Source organism: Sciurus vulgaris (assembly GCF_902686455.1).
Source record: "Sciurus vulgaris genome assembly, chromosome: 6".
NCBI classification, from domain to species: Eukaryota; Metazoa; Chordata; class Mammalia; order Rodentia; family Sciuridae; genus Sciurus; species Sciurus vulgaris.
The window spans coordinates 77,773,051-77,793,587 of record NC_136466.1 but is presented as its reverse complement, the minus strand read 5'-3'; the positions used below and the strand labels follow the sequence as shown (position 1 = coordinate 77,793,587).

General features: G+C 33.3%; 1 protein-coding gene and 1 pseudogene across 9 annotated transcripts in view; one reads left to right on the top strand and one right to left on the bottom strand.

The window, feature by feature from the left end:
* The window catches only part of FER (FER tyrosine kinase), a 513,195-nt gene that overhangs the window by 115,622 nt on the left and 377,036 nt on the right, over nt 1-20,537 (top strand). For 7 of the 8 annotated variants that reach the window (XR_013764376.1, XM_079143515.1, XM_079143514.1 and 4 more), the window contains one exon: nt 17,619-17,802. Coding sequence is in view for 6 of the 8 variants with exons in the window: in XM_079143515.1 (XP_078999641.1) it covers nt 17,619-17,802 (184 nt within the window). In the remaining 2 variants the exon portion in view is untranslated. Of the gene's footprint in view, nt 1-17,618; nt 17,803-19,789; nt 19,942-20,537 lie in introns of all 8 variants that reach the window. The other variant, XR_013764377.1, reaches the window with a different exon arrangement.
* LOC306663439 (dual specificity protein phosphatase 18-like) lies at nt 14,435-16,978 on the bottom strand (annotated as a pseudogene). The gene is made up of 2 exons: nt 16,946-16,978; nt 14,435-16,492 (listed from the first exon to the last, which is right to left on the bottom strand). The product of its transcript is annotated as a dual specificity protein phosphatase 18-like (transcript).

The following is a 20,537-nucleotide window of genomic DNA, read 5'->3' as shown; positions in this document are numbered from 1 at the left end:
TCTAATGTGGGTTTTAGTCTATTAATTAATCTAAAAAAATCTCAAACCCCTGAATATTTGTGCCAGGAAGTGACAAAGAGGTATCTAAACTGCTGACCTTGGCTTGTTTTGTACCATCAGGTGAGAGCTGGAGTCAGGCTGAGGTCTGTCTGGATCAGTAGTTAGCAAAAGACTCATTATTCCCTTCTCCTTTTCATGTCTTACTGGTGAAGGAGGGATGGATATTGTGAGAATAAATCACATAGTTATCTGGAATTGTGAGGATTGACCTTTTACAGTATACCTGAATGGAGGTCGTTTGAGTCCTGATTTGAAAATCAAGAGTTAAAATTATAGAATAATCTGAAAGATTTGTACCCAGATAGTATATTTAGTACTATTGAGGAAATTTTGTTATATTTTAGGTGTGGTTATGAAATTGTGGTTATTTTCTTATAGGCTGGTATATTTATGAGGTAAATACAGAAATATTCACAGCTGAGATGGTATGTGATATCTGAGATTTGCTTTAAAATAGTTTAGGGGATGGGGAATAAGTAGATAAAAGTAAAGATGAAGCTTGATTGGTCATTAGTTGACTCTTTAAGCCAATTGATAAGTACATGGAGATTTATTGAACGATTACCTCTACCTCTGTATAGGTTTAAAGTTTTTTCATAAAAATTAAAAAAAGAATTTTGCTATAAAAGAAGAAAGCAGGCTCTCATAAATGATTCTCATCAGGATACCTATTTTAGGATTCTTAAACTATTCTGAATCCATTATTTATCATTTTATATTTATGTATTTATTAACTCATTAGTTAATTTATTCATCTTATATAAGACTGCCTCTTATTTGATAAATACAAGAGATGTAAAAGTGAAAAAGATGTGGATCCTATCTTCAAGCAGTTGGAAGTTGAATTTTTCATAAAAGGAGAGTTACCCAATTAAAAAAACTGGGCCCACCGCAAGTTTGAAATTGTGACAAAATGAACACATGCATATTTTTTACGCAGATTCACAAATTGCCAAAATTTTGTCACTGTTTTGCTTTTCCTATATCTCTCTCCATCTATCATATATGTATGTATGCATATACTTATATATAATATCATGTTTACTGTTGTTGAACCTCTTGAAGTAAATTGTAAACATTGTAATAGTTCTTCCTGAGTACCCAAGTATATATTCCATAATAACTATGACATTTTCCAACATAACCATAATTTAACACACTTAAGAATTTTAATATGGGTGCATTTCATTTATTTGTTGGTTATTTGTATTCTTCTTTTGAGAAGTGTCTATTTAGTTAATTTGCACATTTATTGATTGGATTATTATTATTATTATTATTGATGGTAGGTTTTTTGAGTTCTTTGAATATTCCGGGTATTAATCTTCCATAGGACAAGAGTTAACAAAGATATTTGCCCATTCTGTAGGTTTTCTCTTCATGCTTTTGTTTCTTTCTTTGCTGTGCAGAAGCTTTTTAATTTGATTTTATTCCATTTATTCAAAATTGGAATTATTTCTTGATCTTAGGAGTCCTATTGAGAAAGTTGTCACTTGTGCTTATATATTGGAGTGATGATCCTATGTTTTGTTCTAGCATTTGTGAACTTTTTGGTCTAAATCCTAGGTCTTTGATCCATTTTAAGTAGACTGTTCTGTATGGTAAGAGACAGGTGACTAGTTTTATTCTTCTTCATGTGGATGTCTTCTTTTAACTTTTGTTAAAAATTAGGCTTTCTATCTTTTTGCCAACATACAGTTTTGGTGTGAATCTGATTTTTTTTTTTAATGGTGTTTTTCATTTTGACAAAGTTAGTTCATTAATTTTTTTCTTGTATATATTATCTTGGTGTTGTGTTTTGTGTGTGTGTGTGTGAAAAGTACTTATTTCACTTGCATTTTTTTTTTTTTTTTTTAATGGTGCTGGGGATTGAACCCAGGGTCTTTGTGCATGGGAGGCAAGGACTCTACCAACTGAACTATATCCCCAACCCTCTTATTTCAGTTTTTAACTCCTAGGAGATTCTTGATCTACTCATAAAATGTAGTACAAAAATGCAATTAAGTTATACCAGCAACAGCACCATTTTTGAAAAGATTATCATTTCCCTACTGAATTGCTTTGGCTTCATTCTCAGAAAAAGTCAACTGACTTTACATGTGTGAGTCTATTTCTGGACTCAGTTCTACTGACCTATTTGTTTATTTTTATGTCAGTACCACATTGTCTTGTTGATTATGTGTCTAAATCTGTTTGGATTGTTGTAACAAAATAACACAAACTGGGTACCTTATAAGTAACAGAAATTTGTATCTCACAGCTTAGGAAGCTGAGGAATCTTAGATCGAGGGTGCAGTAGATTTGTTATTTGATCTGTTTTCTGGTTCATAGGTGTTACTTTTTCTGTATCCCTGCAGGATGGAAGGGGCAAATGAACCCTCTTTTTCCTATTACATGTGGTTATTAATCCCATTCCTGTGGGCTCTACCCTTATGATCTAATATTTTCCCCAAAGATCTTACCTCCTAATACCATAGCATTATGGGATTAGTATTTCAATAAATTGAGTTTCGGAGATAAATATTTAGACCATAGCATTATAACTTTACTAATTTTTTAAAATCAGGTAGTATTAGTATCACAACTTTGTTCTTTTTCAAAGTTGTTTTAGATATTTAGGTCCTTTACATTTCCATATGCAGGTTTAGATCTCTTGTGAATTTCTGCCAAGTAGCCTGCTGGGGTTTTAATAAGGATTACATTGAATCTGTAGATCAAATAGGTGAGAATTGACTTATTAACAAAATTGAAGCATTCTGCTCTGTGAACATGTACTGTTTTATTTGTAAGATTTATATCTTAGTTTATTTCCATCAGCAATGTTTTATAGTTTTTAGTGTGCAGGCCTTACATTTCTTTTGTTTAAATTCTTTCTAATTATTTTTAGTGCTATTGCAAATGGTATTATTTCTTTAATTTTGTTTAGATTGTTCATACTTGATACATTATGAATTCCTTAAGATTTTATACCTATTAGAGTTATGTTGTCTATGAATAAAATTTTATTTATTTTTTTCATCCTTTCTCTTTTTCTTGACCAATTGACTGGAATGTTCAGTATAATATTGAATACTATTATTAATTGTTACTGAACTTAGGGAAAAGAATTTAGTCTTTTACCATTAAGTATGAAGTTAGGTATAGTTTTTCAAAGATTGTTTTTTAAAAACCAGGTTGAAAAATTTTTTCTATTCTTTCTTTAAAATGAATGGTTAATTTTGTCAAATGCTCTTTCAGTATCCATCATAATTAACATGTATTTCATTTTTAGTACTTTAACATGGCAAATTATTTTGATTTTCATATTTCAAATATTTTAATAATTTTTCATTCCTAGAATAAAATATCCTTTGTCATGATGTAACATCACTTCTTATATTGTTAGATATGTTTTGCCGAATTTGTGTTTATAATTTTTCATCTATGTTTCTTGTCATATCTTTGTCTCATTCCCATAGAAGATAGTCCTGGCCTCAGAATGTGTACTTCCTCTTTAATTTTCTAGATAGATTTGTATTGAGTTGATGTTCTTTGTGAAATATTGGTAGAATTTGTTTGTGATATGATCTGGGTTTTTATTTGTCCTTTTTTTGGGAAAAGGTTTTCAATTCCAAATTCCATTTCTTTAAATAATATAGGACGATTTAGTTTACATCCTTTTACTTTAGGTTTGGTAGATTGTGCCCTTCAAGGAATTTGTCTACTTCATTTAAATTATTGAATTTACTGTTAAGTGGTTCATAAAGTCTTAATTTATCTTTTTGTATTTATAGAATCTGTACTGATATTTCCATCTCATTCTTGATACTGGTATTTTGTGTCTTTTTTTTCCCACTCTAATCATTTTGGCTAAAGGTTTATCAATTTTTCTAATCTAAAAGATCATCTTTTGCCTTCATCAATTTTTTTTTTGTTTTGAATTTTTGACTTCCTATTTTATTGGTTTATGCTCTGTTCTTTATCATTTCTCTCCTTTGGCTTGCTTTCGGTATGGTTTGCACTTCTATTTAAATTTTATTAATATGGAAGCTTAGGTCATGAATGAATTTGAGAACAGTCTTTTATAGTACAGGCATTTTATGCTGTAAGTGTCCATGTGTACTATTTTAGCAATATACTACACCTACCTACCTACCTTCCTACCTTCCTTTCTTTCTTCCCTTCCTCCCTCTGTTTTTTCTTTCTTTTATTCAGTGTTAGGAATTAAAACCAGGGTCTTATGCATGTTAGGCAAGTGCTCCATTGAGGTACATCCCTAGCACTCACAAATTTTTAAATCTTGTATTTTCAGTTCAAGATACATACTAGTTTTCTTTCTGAACTTTTCTTTGATTCATAGGTTATTTAGAAGTGTGTTGTTTGGTTCCCTATGTTTTGACATTTTTCTAGAGATATTTCAAATTTGATTTTTAACTTAATTCCACTGTGATCTGAGACTATTGTTATGAATAATTTTTTTAAACATTTATTTGTACTTTAATTTGACTCAGTTGTGTATTCTCTTATGTTTTGAAGTCAGTCAATATTGTCAACTTGGTCCAATTTGTACTTTTTAATTTATTTCTAACTGGTTGTTTTTTTTTTTTTGGGTGGGGGGTGGTACTGGGGATCAAACCTAGGGCCTTGGGCATGCTAGGCATGTGCTCTAACACTAAGCTACACTCTCAACCCTGGAAATTTCTATAGACACACAATTTTGAAGGGTGGGTACCAAGGATTGACCTCAGGGGCACTTGTCCAGCGAGCCACATTCGCAGCCCTGTTTTGTATTTTATTTAGAAGCAGGATCTTACTGAGTTGTTTAGTGCCTCGCTTTTGCCAAAGCTGGCTTTGAACTCATGATCCTCCTGCCTCAGCCTCCTAAACTGCTGGGATTACGGGCGGACACCACCACGCCTTGCGACACACAACTTTTAAATTGCAGGATGGAGAAAGTAAAAAAATAAAATTAGATGAAACCAAGTCTGTCTGACTTTAATATTTATGGTCTTGTTAGTCTTATTTCTTCCCATGAAGGAAATGAATTAAATAAAACTTCATTGGCAAAAATGAAAAACAAAAACACATTAACCTAAGTTTTAGACTCAGTGCACTTTATTTTCTTTACTCATTCATTTTGTGAGTTGTATGAATTTATTCATTTTGAAATATTTGTGGCCTACTATTTCCCCTACTTGTTCATGTTGTAAAAAAAGTATCTATTATCTTTACCTGTGTTCCTATATGCAGGTACTAGTGTATTTGCCATGTATTATGTTTTTCCAAAGTGAAAAAACTTTAAGAGCAAATGTAGTATGTGCAAATTTTATAAAATCTTGTAATGTTGAATCAAGTGGATCTGAATATAATTTTCCTTTTAAGTTGTTTACATACACTAAGTTTTTTTTATTGAACTGAGCCTTAAAATATCCACGATATATTTGAGGCCTTCTATTGCATGAGTACAAATCTGAATGCTGTTTTTTATCACACATCAGATTAAAACCAAAAAATCCATGAAATCGCATTACACATGCTCATGACAATCAATTTAGAGAAACTTGAAAGGAACTCTCCTCACCCTCTTTTATAACAAGAATGGGGAAACAAATGCTCTTTCTAATCATTCTTTCTGTATGAGAAACAAAAAAAGAGTTCTAAGAGATTGTAAATAATATACAGGTCTTTACCTTAGCAGAGTAAGAGGTACCTACTGCTAAACTGTGAGAAGTAGCTTTAAATTTCATTCAAAAGTAAATTTTTCTGTAATTGAGAAATAGATTTTCTTAAATTGACTCTTCATGCATTATGAATAGGTTTGTGTTATTTTATAGTCAGTTAAAATTGGTTAGATCCTTTGAATTGCCTCTTTAGAGTACTTTAATTATGAAAAACACTTTGAAATGAGTCCAGCCTTGAGACAGATGGTTAAATTTATGCTTAAATAAATCCAAAATTTAAAAAATGAATGAGACTTTTTAAAGACTCTCTTAGTTGACTTTTAAAAATTCGAGTTCATCAAGAATAGTAAGTGTCCTTATACAATCACTTAAATATCAGAATCGTGTATGGGTAGTGAATGGAGGTCTTCTAGAGAATATTCCAGAATTCAGATGTATTTTTGTCATTCAACATATGGAAGAACTGCATTTTGGATGTAGTAGTTACTAAAGGTCAAAATCAAGTTCAAGATATTGTTGTCAATCAGTAGTTCTATTGAAGGGACCTGTGAGAGGTTTTCTTTTTTTTTATCTAGTCATTAATATATGATATATTAGCAGCTAACTTATGGCATGAATGCTTTTCACTGCAGGGAGCTTAATATGATAGAAACTTTGCAAGGTTATTAAAAGTAATGGCACTCTCAGTTATTAATCTAATTTGCACTGGGTTAAAGCTGTGCATAAATTGGAGTGACAGTTAAAATAGTCTCATTAGATGCTGAAATATTATGTGGAATGGCATATGCTACATGATCTACTTATATTCTTTATATAAACTTCTAAAAATACAGCAAAAGCACAATATTTTGATTTGTCTCTGCTTTGCTTAAGTTTTGTTGAATAAACAAATCTAAGTTTCATATGGAAGATATTAAATTATGTCTTTTGGCTTTTTTTCCCTATATTTGTAGGAACTTTGAAATATTAGTTTTGGACTTTGTTACTAGAAAAATGATATCAGAAAGTAATATTGATAATACAAGCAACATGATCTAAATACTAGATGAAAAATTATAATCTTTCTATAACCTAATTTAAAAATTATTTAAATTTAATTTGTTTTTCTTTTCTTTCTTTCTTTCTTTTTTTTTTTTTCCACATAAGGGAGTTTATTAAGCAAACAGAGTGTCTCCCTGCAGGGTAAGAGAGAAAATGAGAGGAAAAGAGAAAAAGGAAAAGAGAAAAGGAAAAGAGAAAAGGAAAGAGAAAGGGTGCGTGCTAGAGAGAGTGGAAGAGCCAGGAGGAGAAAGTGAGTCAGGGAGAGAAAAGCAAGAGAAAAGATCTAACTTGTTTTTCAAATAAGAACTTTTCGATTTATACATTTAAGAACTATTTATTGAGTTAGTGTTATGTGCTAAGCACTATTTTTTAACCAGTGAGAATATAGATAATAAAACAAACAGAAATCCCTGTTTCCATAAGGCTTACATTTCAGAGCAGAAGATAGTTTATAAAGCAAATAGATGAAACATGGTATAAAATGATAAGTATGATGGAGAAAAATGAAACAAGATAGGTGATTAGGGTGTTGGAGCATGTTCAGGTAAGCCTCTAGGAGAAAGAGTCATTTAAATGAAGAGTAGAGAAAGTGAGGGAGTGTACCAGGTGATTATTTGGGACAACGAGTACTCCAGGAGCTGGGGTTGTGGCTCAGTGGTAGAGTGCTTGCCTAGTATGTGAGCACTGGTTTGATTCTCAGCACTGCATATAAGTAAATATAATAAAGGCCCATCAACAACTAAAAAAATATTTTTTTTACAAAAGGGTACTTTTAAGTATAGGGAAACGTGTCTGAAACTGAGTTGACTGTTAAGGGAAGTGGTGTGGAGGAATGAGATGAAGTTGGAGAAGAATGATGGTAGATGGCAGGAGAGGCACATATAATGTAGACGCTTGGTAGTACAGATACTTAGGCTTCTACTCTAAGATGGGAAGCCATTGGAGGGTTTTGAGCAGAGTAGTGACATGAACTAATTTAACATTTTAATAAAATTAGTCTGGTAGCCTTATTGAAAGTAGTTTAAAGGATGGGGGAGGAATGAAAGGAACCATACCAGTTATTTCCAGGCTATTGCAGTAATCCAGGCAGATGAGGTCATGCTAGGTTGGACCTAGGTGGAAGCTGAAGTGGTGAAAAAGTAGTCAAATTCTGGATAGACAGAAGATTCTTATTATTCAGGGTACTTATTTCTATGAAGTCACTGTGAATGCTGAATTAGTAAATACTGAACCACTGCTCCTAGGGAACATGAAAGGTTTAGTTCTATAAGACCATATTTTCTACAGTCAGTGAATGCATAACTTGTTTTGTATATGTTTGCATTTAATGACATCTGCTGAATATATATTGTTGGTTTTCATTGACCTCACGTCCAACTTTGGTAATTTATTGAATACTTATTTTCTGGTTTATCTTATGCTTTTCATACTCCATTTTTCTAAGGAATCCTACTTCCTTTCAGTGGAAAATGGTATTTAGAAGAGTATCTGAGGGCCTGGATGTGCTCATTGTTGTAGGTTTTCTCAATGGACTGAGTTAGGAAGTAAATAAATGTGCATTCATGTATTTCTGTGCCTTCTTCTGTATCTATTGATTTATCTATATTAAAACTGAAGAGTTTACATTGATATTTCTAATTCCAATCCAAAATCATAAAGTTCATGCCATCTGTTCTTTTTTATATACTTGCAATATCCTTCTCAGACAGTGAGAAACTTAGCACCTATTATTCACAATGTATTGGCTTATTGACTCAATGCTAGAATACACAGGAAATAATTTCAGTACTGCTAATTCATGCTTCTGAAAGTGAGATTTATAAATTTAGTTTGGTATTTTCTTAGGGCTCTTTGTGCATTTGGTTTTCTTTTGTAGTCAAGTATTATTTTCCAAAGAGCTTCATAAAGCCCTTCCTTGTATTAAAAATAAACTAATAAATGAAAAAAATACGATGGAATTAGAAAATTATAATTTTGTAAGAACATAGGTTAGTTCTTTTCCCCCCTCTTCCTTTTATTGTGGTTGTTTTCCACTGGAAATAGTTTTGTTCTTTTGCTTCTGTTGTATCCCATTTTAAAGTCCCCCCCTTTCTTTTCCTTGTTGATTTTGTTTATTTTGGAGTGAAACTTTAATGGTTTCTAAAGTGAGAACTGTACAAAGATATATGCTTAGAGAACTCTATCTTAATTATTTCCCTCTCATTCATAAGCAAATTACCATACTTTGATATTCTCTTTTACTTTGCTTTTCTGTTTAACAATGTATCCCAAAAAATCAGAGTACTTCTGCACACAGCTTTTCATTCTTTTTACAGCTGCGTAGCATTTCACTGTTAAGTTTATTCAAGCATGCTGCTGTGTATAGACTTTCAGCTTATTTCTAATTTTTCTAGATACAAATGCTTCTCAGCTCTTGAGAGGATTATGTCTTGATAAGGCTCCTCATAAATTGAAAATATTGAGATCATTCATGTTTTTTAATACACCTAACCTACAAACATTGTAGCTTAGCAACACAGGACCTCGTAGAGTGTCCATTATTTATCCTTATAATTGATGAAGTGGCTGACTGAGAACTGTAGTTAGCTTCTGCTTCCCAGCATCAGGAGATAGTTGTCATATCACATTTTGCTAGCCCTGGAAAAGATCAGGACTCAAAATCAAAGTACAGTTTTTTCTGAATGTATTTTGCTTCCACACTGTTATAAAACTGAAAATCTGTAAGATTAATTATAGTAGAAGGACTATCTGTATATTTAGTGCTACCATGAATAACTTTATACATGTGGTATTTGTGTGTGTGTGTGTGTGTGTGAATGTCTGGAAAAATATCGTGCGCATAAATTGCTAGATGTGTGATGGCTGAGTTCAAAGATAAATACTTATGAAGTTATGTTAGATATTCCCAAATTTCCTTCTATGAGACTTATACTAATTTGCATTCCCATCAAAAATGGGCAATTGTATTTGTTTCTCCGGTGAATCTGTATTTGCTTTACCAATAGTGTTTGCTAGTTTGGTAGATGAGAAATAATATCTCACTATAGTTTTAAGTTGCATTTCTTTTACTATGAATAAGGGAGTAAGGTTCATCATTTTTTCATGTGTTTAAAAGCCATTTAAAAAAAATATATGTTTTGTGTGTGTGTGTGTGTGTGTGTGTGTGTATGTGTGTGTGTATGTGTATGTATGAATTGCCTTTGGCCCATTTTTCCCTATTGAATTTTTGGTCTTTCATTTTTTAAAATTTTAACACTCCTTTATATATTAGAATTATTAGCCCTTCATCTATTAATGTGTGGTGCAAATATTTTTGACTAGGTTGTCAGTTGTCTTTTGACTTTTTTTCTTTTAATTGATTTGCTGTGAGAAATATACTGTTGTTTGTCTTTTCATGGCTCTTGTGTCTACTGCTGACTTCCATGAAACTATGGCAGTCTAATTTACTAGCTAGCAAGAAGGGTAAAATATTATACTGATGATGGCTTTTGACAAGGATTTACTTGTTCTTTTATTTATTTATTTTTTAGTTTCATTGTTTTCTTTTTTCCCCTCAGGATCTCCAAATTTCCATCATTCTTGCTTTTGCTTCCTTCCCAGTTTCCAACTTTTCTTTCTTTTAACCATTTCTCCCTCTGAAGCATTAATTTTCTAAATTGCTTCCTTTGCCTTTTACATGCAGTTTCAAGTACTTTTCCTGCTGTAAGTGCTATTTTTGAAGTGTTTTCACATGTAAGTGGATCTTCTTTTTTTGGGTGTGGGTAATGGAGATTGAACTGAGGGGCACTCGACCACTGAGCCACATTCCCAGCCCTATTTTGTATTTTATTTAGAGACTGAGTTGCTGAGGCTGGCTCTGAACTTGGGATCCTCCTGCCTCAGCCTCTCCAGCTGCTGGGATTGCAGGCGTGTGCCACTACACTTGGTGGATCTTCTTTTTTTCATAATGGTTTTAGATTAGTATCAATCATGCTGCTATCAGTTCTCTTTATTTAGTCTCCCTCCTTCCCTCCCTTCCATCTTCCTTCTTTCCCTCTCCCTCCCATTCTTTCTCTCCTTTTGTTTCCTCCTTCCTTCCCTCCCTCCCTCTCTCTCTCTCTTTATTCTTCCTTTTCCTTTTTCTTTCCCTTTCTCTTTCCCTTTCCTTTTCCTTTTCCTTTTCCTTTTCCTTTCCTTCTCCCACTCTCCCTACCCCACAAAATGACCCTTGGTCTTCATGAATGCTTAAAGTGAAAGCATGAGAAATAATTTGTAGAGATTTGGAATTTATTTTTCTTCTCATAGATAATTTAAAATCTGAACTTTTTCTGCCTTTTAGTTATGTTGATGGTGTGTGTGTGCGTGTGTGTGTGTGTGTGTGTGTGTGTGTTTCTTTGTTATATTTTTGGATGTGATATAGGAGCTTCAGAATTATGCTGCTCCCTTTCACAGCTTGTTGCATTATAAAATATAGATTTTGACATGGTATATCATTCAGTTAACAGGTAATTGAAAAACTATGGATCAATCTAATCTAGCAATTTCTATATGCAAGGAAATGCTATTACATTGCATTGGAGAGCTTGCTCTTTAAAGCTATTTCATTGTGAATTTTATAAGATAGAATTATGTTGGTTCTAAGAGCAGTTTAAAACCTATAATAAATGCAATAAACATTTCTTTATTAATGTAACAAATTTTCTTATCTCAGGAAACTTATTAAATGTAGCAAAGTATAGATATAACCATTTTTTCGAACTTTATAAGATGATACAATCAAAAATTTTTTTCGATCTCCAAATTCTGTGCTTTGTTTAGCCTTTGCTATTAACTGAATTTTGACAGTGTTTGGCTATTTGATCTTCATCTCAACTGAATGAGTTAGGAAATACATATAATTTTACTCCCAAGTTTAAAAATTAGATGTCAGGACTCATTTGAGGTTGCACAGCTAATCAAAGAAGTTAAGACTAAAGTGGCTTCTTAATGTTGTTCTTGTTAGAATTGCATAACATAGATAACCCTTTCATTGTTTCTACTTATCACACTTGAATTTGATTTGAATGTGAAAAGACATATTTGTACATTTGGTCTAAGTAATTAAGACATTAAGATGAATTCTTGTTCATCTTTTTAGTACTCAGTGTATCTAGGATAGCAAAGTAAAACATTTAAAGTTGAGGAAGAATGTTTGAAAATAAATATGTAAGATGGAAAAATATTTAGTTACCCAAATTAAAGGAGATTATACTTGTAGAAAAAGTAGAAAATAATCACTTTCTTTTTAGACATTAATCACTTCTTATTTATTGTCAGGAGACTTTCTACTATGACATTCAGCAAAGGGTAGACAGAAGTTTATAATAAAAAATTCTTTACTTCCTAGACTAACTTAATGTGTAGTCTAGCCTTTCTCTTGTAAATGTCAGACTTACATAATTGAGTTTTACTAGCTTCATAATAATGTTTATGGCATGACATGTTGTATACACACACTGTTATTACAAAACTTGAACAGATTTGTCAACAAGTGGTGGCAAAAGATTATAATTCAATCTCTTTGAGAATTTCATTATGTGGAGGAGGAAAAATTGGATGTTTTCCTCCCTGTTAATTGACACAGAACAATTCCATGCCCTGTTTTATTGCCTCTCATCACCTAAGTATAAGCAAATAGCAACTGAGATTCTTTGTCAATAAGAATTTGTTCACTCTATGCACCTTACACTACCTGTAATATTTCACATTAAAAAATTAAAAGTTCAGAAAGTATGTGAATGATCTGAGATATTCTGAAATAAATTGATATAGGGGAAGAATTGTGCTAGATGGTTTTTGCAATAATTTTGTTAAGTGAAAGGAACTAAAAAATTTATTTGTAACTGTAGTTTTCATATGCTATTAACATTTTGGGATTTATTTGTATAGCCTCTGTCAGATCTTAAATGTTTATTTTAAAACAAATTAGGAAAAAGTACAGTTGAATCTTTTTCCAAATCATGGCAAGTAGACATGTTTTTTAAACTTATACCTACAAGGGAAGGAGGAAGATATAAATAGATGGGTAGTGTACACACTACAAGCATACCTCACAACAAAATGTAGAACTGTGTGTGAGTGGTAGAATATCCTTTCTCCCCCAAAGCCTACTAATACACAACCTCAAATTCAGTATTAAACATCAAGATTTTTTTGAAGAATTTATTATTATTTTAATGTAATGAATTTTGCATTGGATGTTTGTAAAGGCATTTAATTCTTTTTGTTAATAACCATTGATCAACTTATTATAATTAGATTTTGGCTACATTACTCTTCTTCCAATTGTGTCAGACACTGTACCTAATAAAGAAAAAAAGCATCCAAGAAATTCTTAACTTTCCAATATTATTTTGTATTATAAAATCTTTGTGAGTTGAGTGATGTTTATTTTGTGAATCATTTTGTGCTAGATCGAAAGACAGATGGGTAGTTTGCAGTTTAAAAATCCGGGCAAATAGGAAGACAGATGGGTGGTTTAAATGGTTTCAATGTCTCCATGAAAATGTTTGTGTAGAGAGTATGACTCCTGAAGTTAGACTAAAAATTTAAGGAATTAATTATATAAAAAAGTAGTAGTGTTTAAAAATCTGACATTAAATATGGAATTCATTGAATTCATTAGTTATGCCTTTTGAACTGCCAATAACAACAAATTAGAATACAATACTCAACTACTCTTGCTTGGAAACTGTTTGCTTTATTTTCTTATTTTAAACATGTAGACTGTAGAAAACATCTTTATTACTTGTAACTAATTTATCTGGATAATTGTACATGATCTTTTGAACTGTCTATTGGCAGGTGAATTTGTTTAACTTCAAGTAACAGAAACAAACGAGCTTTAAAAATGGTGAATCAAAGCAAAAGACAAAAACATCAAAAACCTTGAAATGGTCTAAAGAAAGGGCAGTAACATGGTTGTTCTGACAGCCCTCTGTACCAGGAGGTAGTGAACTTTCCACTCTTGTTCAGGCATTAATGTCACTTAGCTTCTAGCTGAGTTGGTTTCCTGTATGATCTGGTATGCATCTTTGATCCTGGGTGTCAGCTTCATATAGGAGTTTCCTCCTGTCTTTTGTAGGTGGGGAGAAACAGGGGTGGTCATTTTTAGAGGAAGGCTTTAGGACTGGCTATAGATGTGTCAATTGCCATAAACTCTTGGGGACATATGAAATGTATTTCTGCAAGAATAATGCTAAGTAACTGTATTCTGTGAAAAATTATTATAGTAACAGCATGTGGAATGATGTTCCTCAGAATATTAAAAATTGTTCATGACTAGTATTAATGAAGTGATTTACTAATTGCTAAGTTAAGATTATCCCAAGTACATACAGAATGAGTTAAAAATTTTCTGGGGATCTATGTTAACTGAGGCAAAGTAATTTACTAGGTTCTGATGAACATTCTTAGAAAGTCAAATAGAATAGAATTTTTTAAAAAAATCATTGGGAATACCTCAACATGAGGAGAATTATTGATATTTAAGATATGTATTTAAATATGTATGATTATTATACTGATTCATGACATAAAAGGTTCTTCCTATGGGTTGTAGTAAAAAATATGAAAAACCACTTCTTTAAGTAGTTTAAGTTTTTCTTTTTTTTTTTTTTTTCTGAGTTTCTTCAGGTTCAAACTGAATTAAAATACTTGTTCTGCTCCTGCTACTTCTAGTACAATCTGTTTCCACTCAGAAGTGAAAGAAGTTAGGAAAGACACTCTGATGAAAAAATTATTTTCTCATTGAGAAGTTCTTAATGTTTTAAAGTAATATAGATCATCTGTGGCAGCAGTTTGTGAAATAATTGGACAGTTGTTAAAATCTCTGTGTGGAGGAGCCACCTAATAATGGGCTATGACTAAAGAATTGTACTCTGAAAAATAATTAGGTGCATCTCCCTGGGAGGAGTCAGTGGTGGTTACAGGACTTGGGAACATTAGAATCTGTTGGTAGTAGAGATACATATAAATATAATTTTTTTCATACATATATATATGTCAAAAATCTTTAAGATCTATTTCTGGAGTCAGGATTAATTTGCAGAACTTCCTTGGGAATGACATAAATTAATAAATATATTTTAAAAAATTTCTTAAGCTGAGTTGATAAATATTTATTTGAATTGCCCCCAAAGTTCAGGATCTGCTTAAAAGTTTTATTTTTCCTATATTCACATATGAACACGTGGCAGTGAAACTCCACATCATGTGCAACCACAAGAATGGGATCCTGATTAGAATAAGTTAAACTCCATGTATGTAAAATATGTCAAAATACACTCTACTATTATGTATATCTAAAACGAGCAAATAAAAAGTTTTATTTATTCACCTATTCATTCACTTATGTTGGCAATCTATAATATTTTGTAAATTATTTTACAGAACCACAAAAAGCTTTAACTCCTGTTTTGGTGTCTCCCAGAGTTCTTCCAATTCAAGCTTCAATTTCTATGCTTGATTTTCAAGTCATTTATCACCTAGAGTGGTCCTAGACATTAGACATATTTCCCATCTTTCCTCAACTCCTCAACACTCTTGTCTTTACTTGCCTATGTAACATTGCTTATTCTTTTTTTTTTTTTAAATATAGTAGAATGCTTTATTTGAAAACTGTCTTTGTAAATCTGATCTAGAAAACCAGAGTGGGGCTACTGTGTTGAAGGTGGCCATGAGGTTGCTTGGGGTCCCTAGGATTCCTAGAGCATTGCTTGAAGGTCACTTATCTGGTAGGTTGGAACTTAATGTGAAAAGTTTAGTTGCTGCCATAATTCTTAAGGCTCTGACTTTGGATTTGAAGGAAGAAAGTGGAATTGTAGCAGACTCATTCTGAGTAGGTTAATCCGGGGAAGGGCAGCAGGATTATGGACCTGTCACTGGCATTAGGGCACTGGTCTATTTGTCCATGGTGCCATCTGCCTTAATTCATGCTCTGGTTAGCAGCTATAGTCTGCTAGTCATAGGGTAGAAAACTTATCTTCACCATCTAACAGTTAATGAGTTTAATCTTTAAAGATATAGATTGCAAAGTTGAAAGCTGTAGCAGCTCTTATTTTCTTGCCCTTATAATAGGCATCATTTTGGTGTATTCACAGTATCAATGAAGGTAGATTGTTCCAATTTGTATCCTGGTATAGGATCAACAACAGGTCTATACCCTTACCCTAAAGCAGGGAGTTGGGGAATGATTCACAGTGCAATCATCAAATGGACCTCCTTCTCTCATAGATGTAAGGAATCACTCCCATTGGGGAGATATTATGTGTGCAGTGTTCTTGTCAAACACCTGGAACTTGTAGTGGATGATCTGCTCCCAGAAGCCATTGTTAGGTACGATGATGGACCAGCTCAACTTGGTCCATGTGTGGGCATTTTGCAGGGACATGGCTTGGTACTTCATGAGGTAAGGAAGGCACAAAGTGAGAAATTCACTCCCAGCTGCACAGTGTAGCAGTGTAAGGCCCTGCTTCATTTCCACACTGTGGATGTGGTTGGGGATGGGGTCAAAGAAGACAGAGCTGTGAGATGGGTGCTTCAGCCACAGGTATCAGTGTGTACTGGATATCCTCATAGAAGGTATTACCACTTCTATCCAGATGTTGATGACTAGGTGATATGGTTGCTGCATAGCAAGCACTTGTTCTTGGCAGCACACCATTGCTGATATGTAGGTTTCTGGTGATCTTTGAAAGGACACTGACTGACGGCTACTAGAACTGAACCTGGAAGGCACACAGGGGTGCTCTCATCAAGGCTGTGGGTTAGCAGTTGGCCACATGCGAGAGCTACAGCTTTCTGCTAGGCTGTGTCCTTGTGAAAATTTCAAAGCATGTTGTGAGCCTGTCATGGTGGCACAGGTCTGTAATTCCAACAACAAAGGAGGCTGAGGCAGGAGGATGGTAAGTTCAAGGACAGTCTCAGCAACCTAGCAAGACAGTGGGAGGGGGTTCATACATGAAGCAATGACACTGCAAATCCCCAAGCAAGGGTATCTGGAATAAAGACCAGTTCAGGTCCTGGCCACAATCTGCACTGGCTCAGCACTCTGGTTTCAATAGCAGTGGTTTCTCCTCATGTGGAGGAATTGGCTGTCCTGGTCTTCAGAGAAATCTTGGCTTGTTCTGTGCCAAGTACAGCCCTGCCATTGCTTACCTGGTTACCAGTTCCAAGATCATGCCAGGGTCACAGCCCATGTGGTGGAGAAGCAATGATTGCTTCCCCACCCCCCCATTTATTGCTATTCCAGTTTACTAGGCTCTATGTCAAGGACCCTGTTTTTAAAAACTGAATTTCAAATGTTTAGCATAGTTTCTAGTAGTGTTCAGTTAATAATATTCATTGAAAGGGACAAGTTACTTGTTTATGTCTTATACTTTTCCATACATGCCATATCTTTTAAGGTCTGTTTTCTCCCCAAAGCCTTCTCTGACTAACCTTGTCTATAATAATATCTCAAATATATACCTCAAAATTTAACATTATTTACAACCATTTTTGATTTCTTGGTTGTACAATTTCATGTGCAGTGCTGTTCTGGTTTGGTTTAAGCTCCTTTACGGTGAGAGGATCTTGTTTCAGTATTTTTTGTGTTATACATATACTTTGATTTACCATACATTTAGTGTACAGCATGTACCCTTCATAGCAACCTGTTTGCTAAATACTGGCACATAAATAGTACGTTGCATAAAGCTTAACACATATTATATAATCAAAAATCTTTAGTTGATTATTCATAAAATGTGTGAAATAAAATAGTAGTAATTCAGATGGTACAGAGTGAAGAAAAAAATTCCTTATCTTCTTGCTGACTTTCTTTGCTGTTTATTTCAGGGAAGGAGACAGAAAAGGCCAAGGAACGTTATGATAAAGCTACAATGAAACTTCATATGTTGCATAATCAGTATGTATTAGCATTGAAAGGGGCACAGCTTCATCAGACTCAGTATTATGACACCACACTTCCTCTGCTTCTGGATTCCTTACAAAAGATGCAAGAAGAGATGATAAAAGCTCTGTAAGATACGTTCCTATTTATCATAAAATTCCTTTGAAAATGATTCAAAATATTTTCTACCCTAGTTAAGCTTCTGCTTCATGAGTTTTGTTATTACCCAGCACAATGGATATGTCAGATCCGTGTGTTCTTCTTCCTTCAGTTTGTGGTCATCTCCTAAACCTTCTGGCTAGCCCCAAGAATGGATCTTCTATCCTGTGTTTTTTGTTCCAGTTAGCTGAATATTTAAGTTTAAAAAAAATATTCAAGTTGACAAGTGTTAAGAAGTGAATACCTGTCCCCAAAGGGTTGGACATTTAAATTTTAAAATGAAAAGCTTTAAGGAAATAATTTTTTGAAGGTTTATTCAGCAGCTTCATGTTATTATTTTTTGTATGAGATTAAAATCAACAAATGCTTTTTGAGGTTTTACTGTATACAAATTATACTGCTTGCTGCTTGGGGGTATAGAGATGTGCAGGTCACAATTTTTGCCTTCAAGGAGCTAGCAGTAATCAATTAAGTCACATGTACACACATTTACAGCATACATTGATGTAAGACAATAGAAAAAGATAAGCCATTCTGGTGGACTTCATCTCCTTTATTTGTTGATTTAGCACTTTCCAACTGATAAGATTCAAATTTCTTTCACTGAACAGTGTATAGGGGAATTCTTCAATGTTGAGTTGCTGTGCATTAGAAGTAGGGTTAGGGAAGAGGCAAGGGGGAAGGAAATGGGATAGTAAGGAAGGAGTGTTAGAGAAGAAGAAATAAGTAGTTGGTTATCTCTCAGGTGGAAACAAAGTTCACAAATTATGGTGAATTATGAGAGAAGGAACTTGGGCCCGTTAAGTTCAGATTCTTATATTCTAGTTAATTTATCTGTAATTAGATAAGTTAGCAAATCAATTTTTGGTTTAGTGTCCTTTGAAATGTAGCAGTAAATTGATATGAAAGATAATTGTGAACATTTTTCAAGTTTTATGAGGCATCCTGAGTTGGGCATGGTGGCACCTGACTATAATCCCAGCTGCTCTGGAGACTGAGGCAGGAGGATTGCAAGTTCAAAGCCAGGCTCAGCAACTTAGTGAATCCCTGTCTCAAAATATAAATTAAAAAAGGGGTGGGATGTTGTTCAGTGGGTAAGTGCCCCTGAGTTCAATTCCTGGATTAAAAAAATGTGGGACAGCCTGAATAGTTAGTGGTTGCCAAAGAAACTATTAGAGATAGAGTGGTAATTTCTAAAACAAAGCTACAACAAATTGTTCAATATTTTGTAGTTTGCCGAACACTTTTATGCTTTCAACTAGTTCATCTCCTCACTTGTTCTGTTCAGTATCCTGAAGAGTTAGAAAGAGAAGTTTACAACCAGGATATATCTGTGACAGACACATCAGTACTGACCCAAGATCACAAAGCTCAAAGGTGGTAGATCTGGACTTGAAGCTGGGTTACTGATTATCTCGAAAGTCTGTCCATGAGTATACAGTGGGTTGAATAGCACGTTCCCCAAATTTATATGTACCAGAAATCTCCTTTATGACCTTGTTTGGGTAGGTCTTTGCAGATGGAGTAATTAGTTAAGTATCTCAAGATGAGATTGTTCTGAATTTAGGGTAGTCTCAAAATCCAATGACTAAAGTGTTTATAAGAAGAAAGGACTCAGGGGAATGCAAGCATAGATAACTATTTGAAGACCAAGGCAGAGACTGGAGTTAGGCTGCCACAAGCCAAGGAATACCTGGTATCACCAAAAAACTGGAGATTTTTATTATAGTAGAAATTAGAAAATTCTAAGATGTTACAAGTTGTGCTGGAACACACATTTCCTATTTGATTAATTATACAGAAGGGGAAATGTTTAAAATATTTCCTAATACCTGATCATCTGTTACCCTGATATTAATTAACCTTAGTAAATGACTTCATTGTTGCTTTTGAACGATTCTCTGCTAACAGACTCAGTACAACTACCTCTCTTTGTATTATATTGTTCCATTTACAGAGAAACATTTCAGATAAGGGATCTAGGTTCCCAGTATTTCTTAGACAACAGTGACTTCCAGAACCTCTGAAATTAGAAGATCAGATTTGTCTTTGCTGCCTTTAAGACTCTACTTGACTTACTTTTGCTTCTCCTTATATAAAAGTGTGAAGGTAAATAGATGTATATACTTGTTATATAGGTCAGATTAAATTTTAGATGATCCCTATATTTGCAATAAGGAAATAAAGCATTTTTAATTACCTTGAATATGTAAATTTTTCATTGTTAAAAGTAGTGAAATTAATACTTAAACATTTAATTTCTAAATTTAATGCTTTACTTTAAATTACATAATTTTGGTTGGGGAATATTTTCTTTCCTACTCTTCATTCATCCATGAGCATTTTTCAAACTGTTGACATGAATTTTTAGTAATAGGTTTTCATCATAACTAGAACATGTTTTTGAGACAAAACATTTTCCATAGCATATTTTCTTCACTTTGTAATATATTATTTTATATTAGCATTTAAAAAATTACAAGTTTGATGTTATCACTGAAATTGTATCCCATGTGATAAGTATCCATTCATATACTGTTAGGAGAAATCCCTTTCCCCCCCAGTTTGCCTTAAGGGTGAATATTAATGATTTCTACATCATAACCATTTAATAATTTCCATATTATGATCATTTTAATCCCAGAGATATTGACTAAATGTGTATTTTAATTTTTCTGTCTCTTCCTTTTCTTTAAATTGTGTCT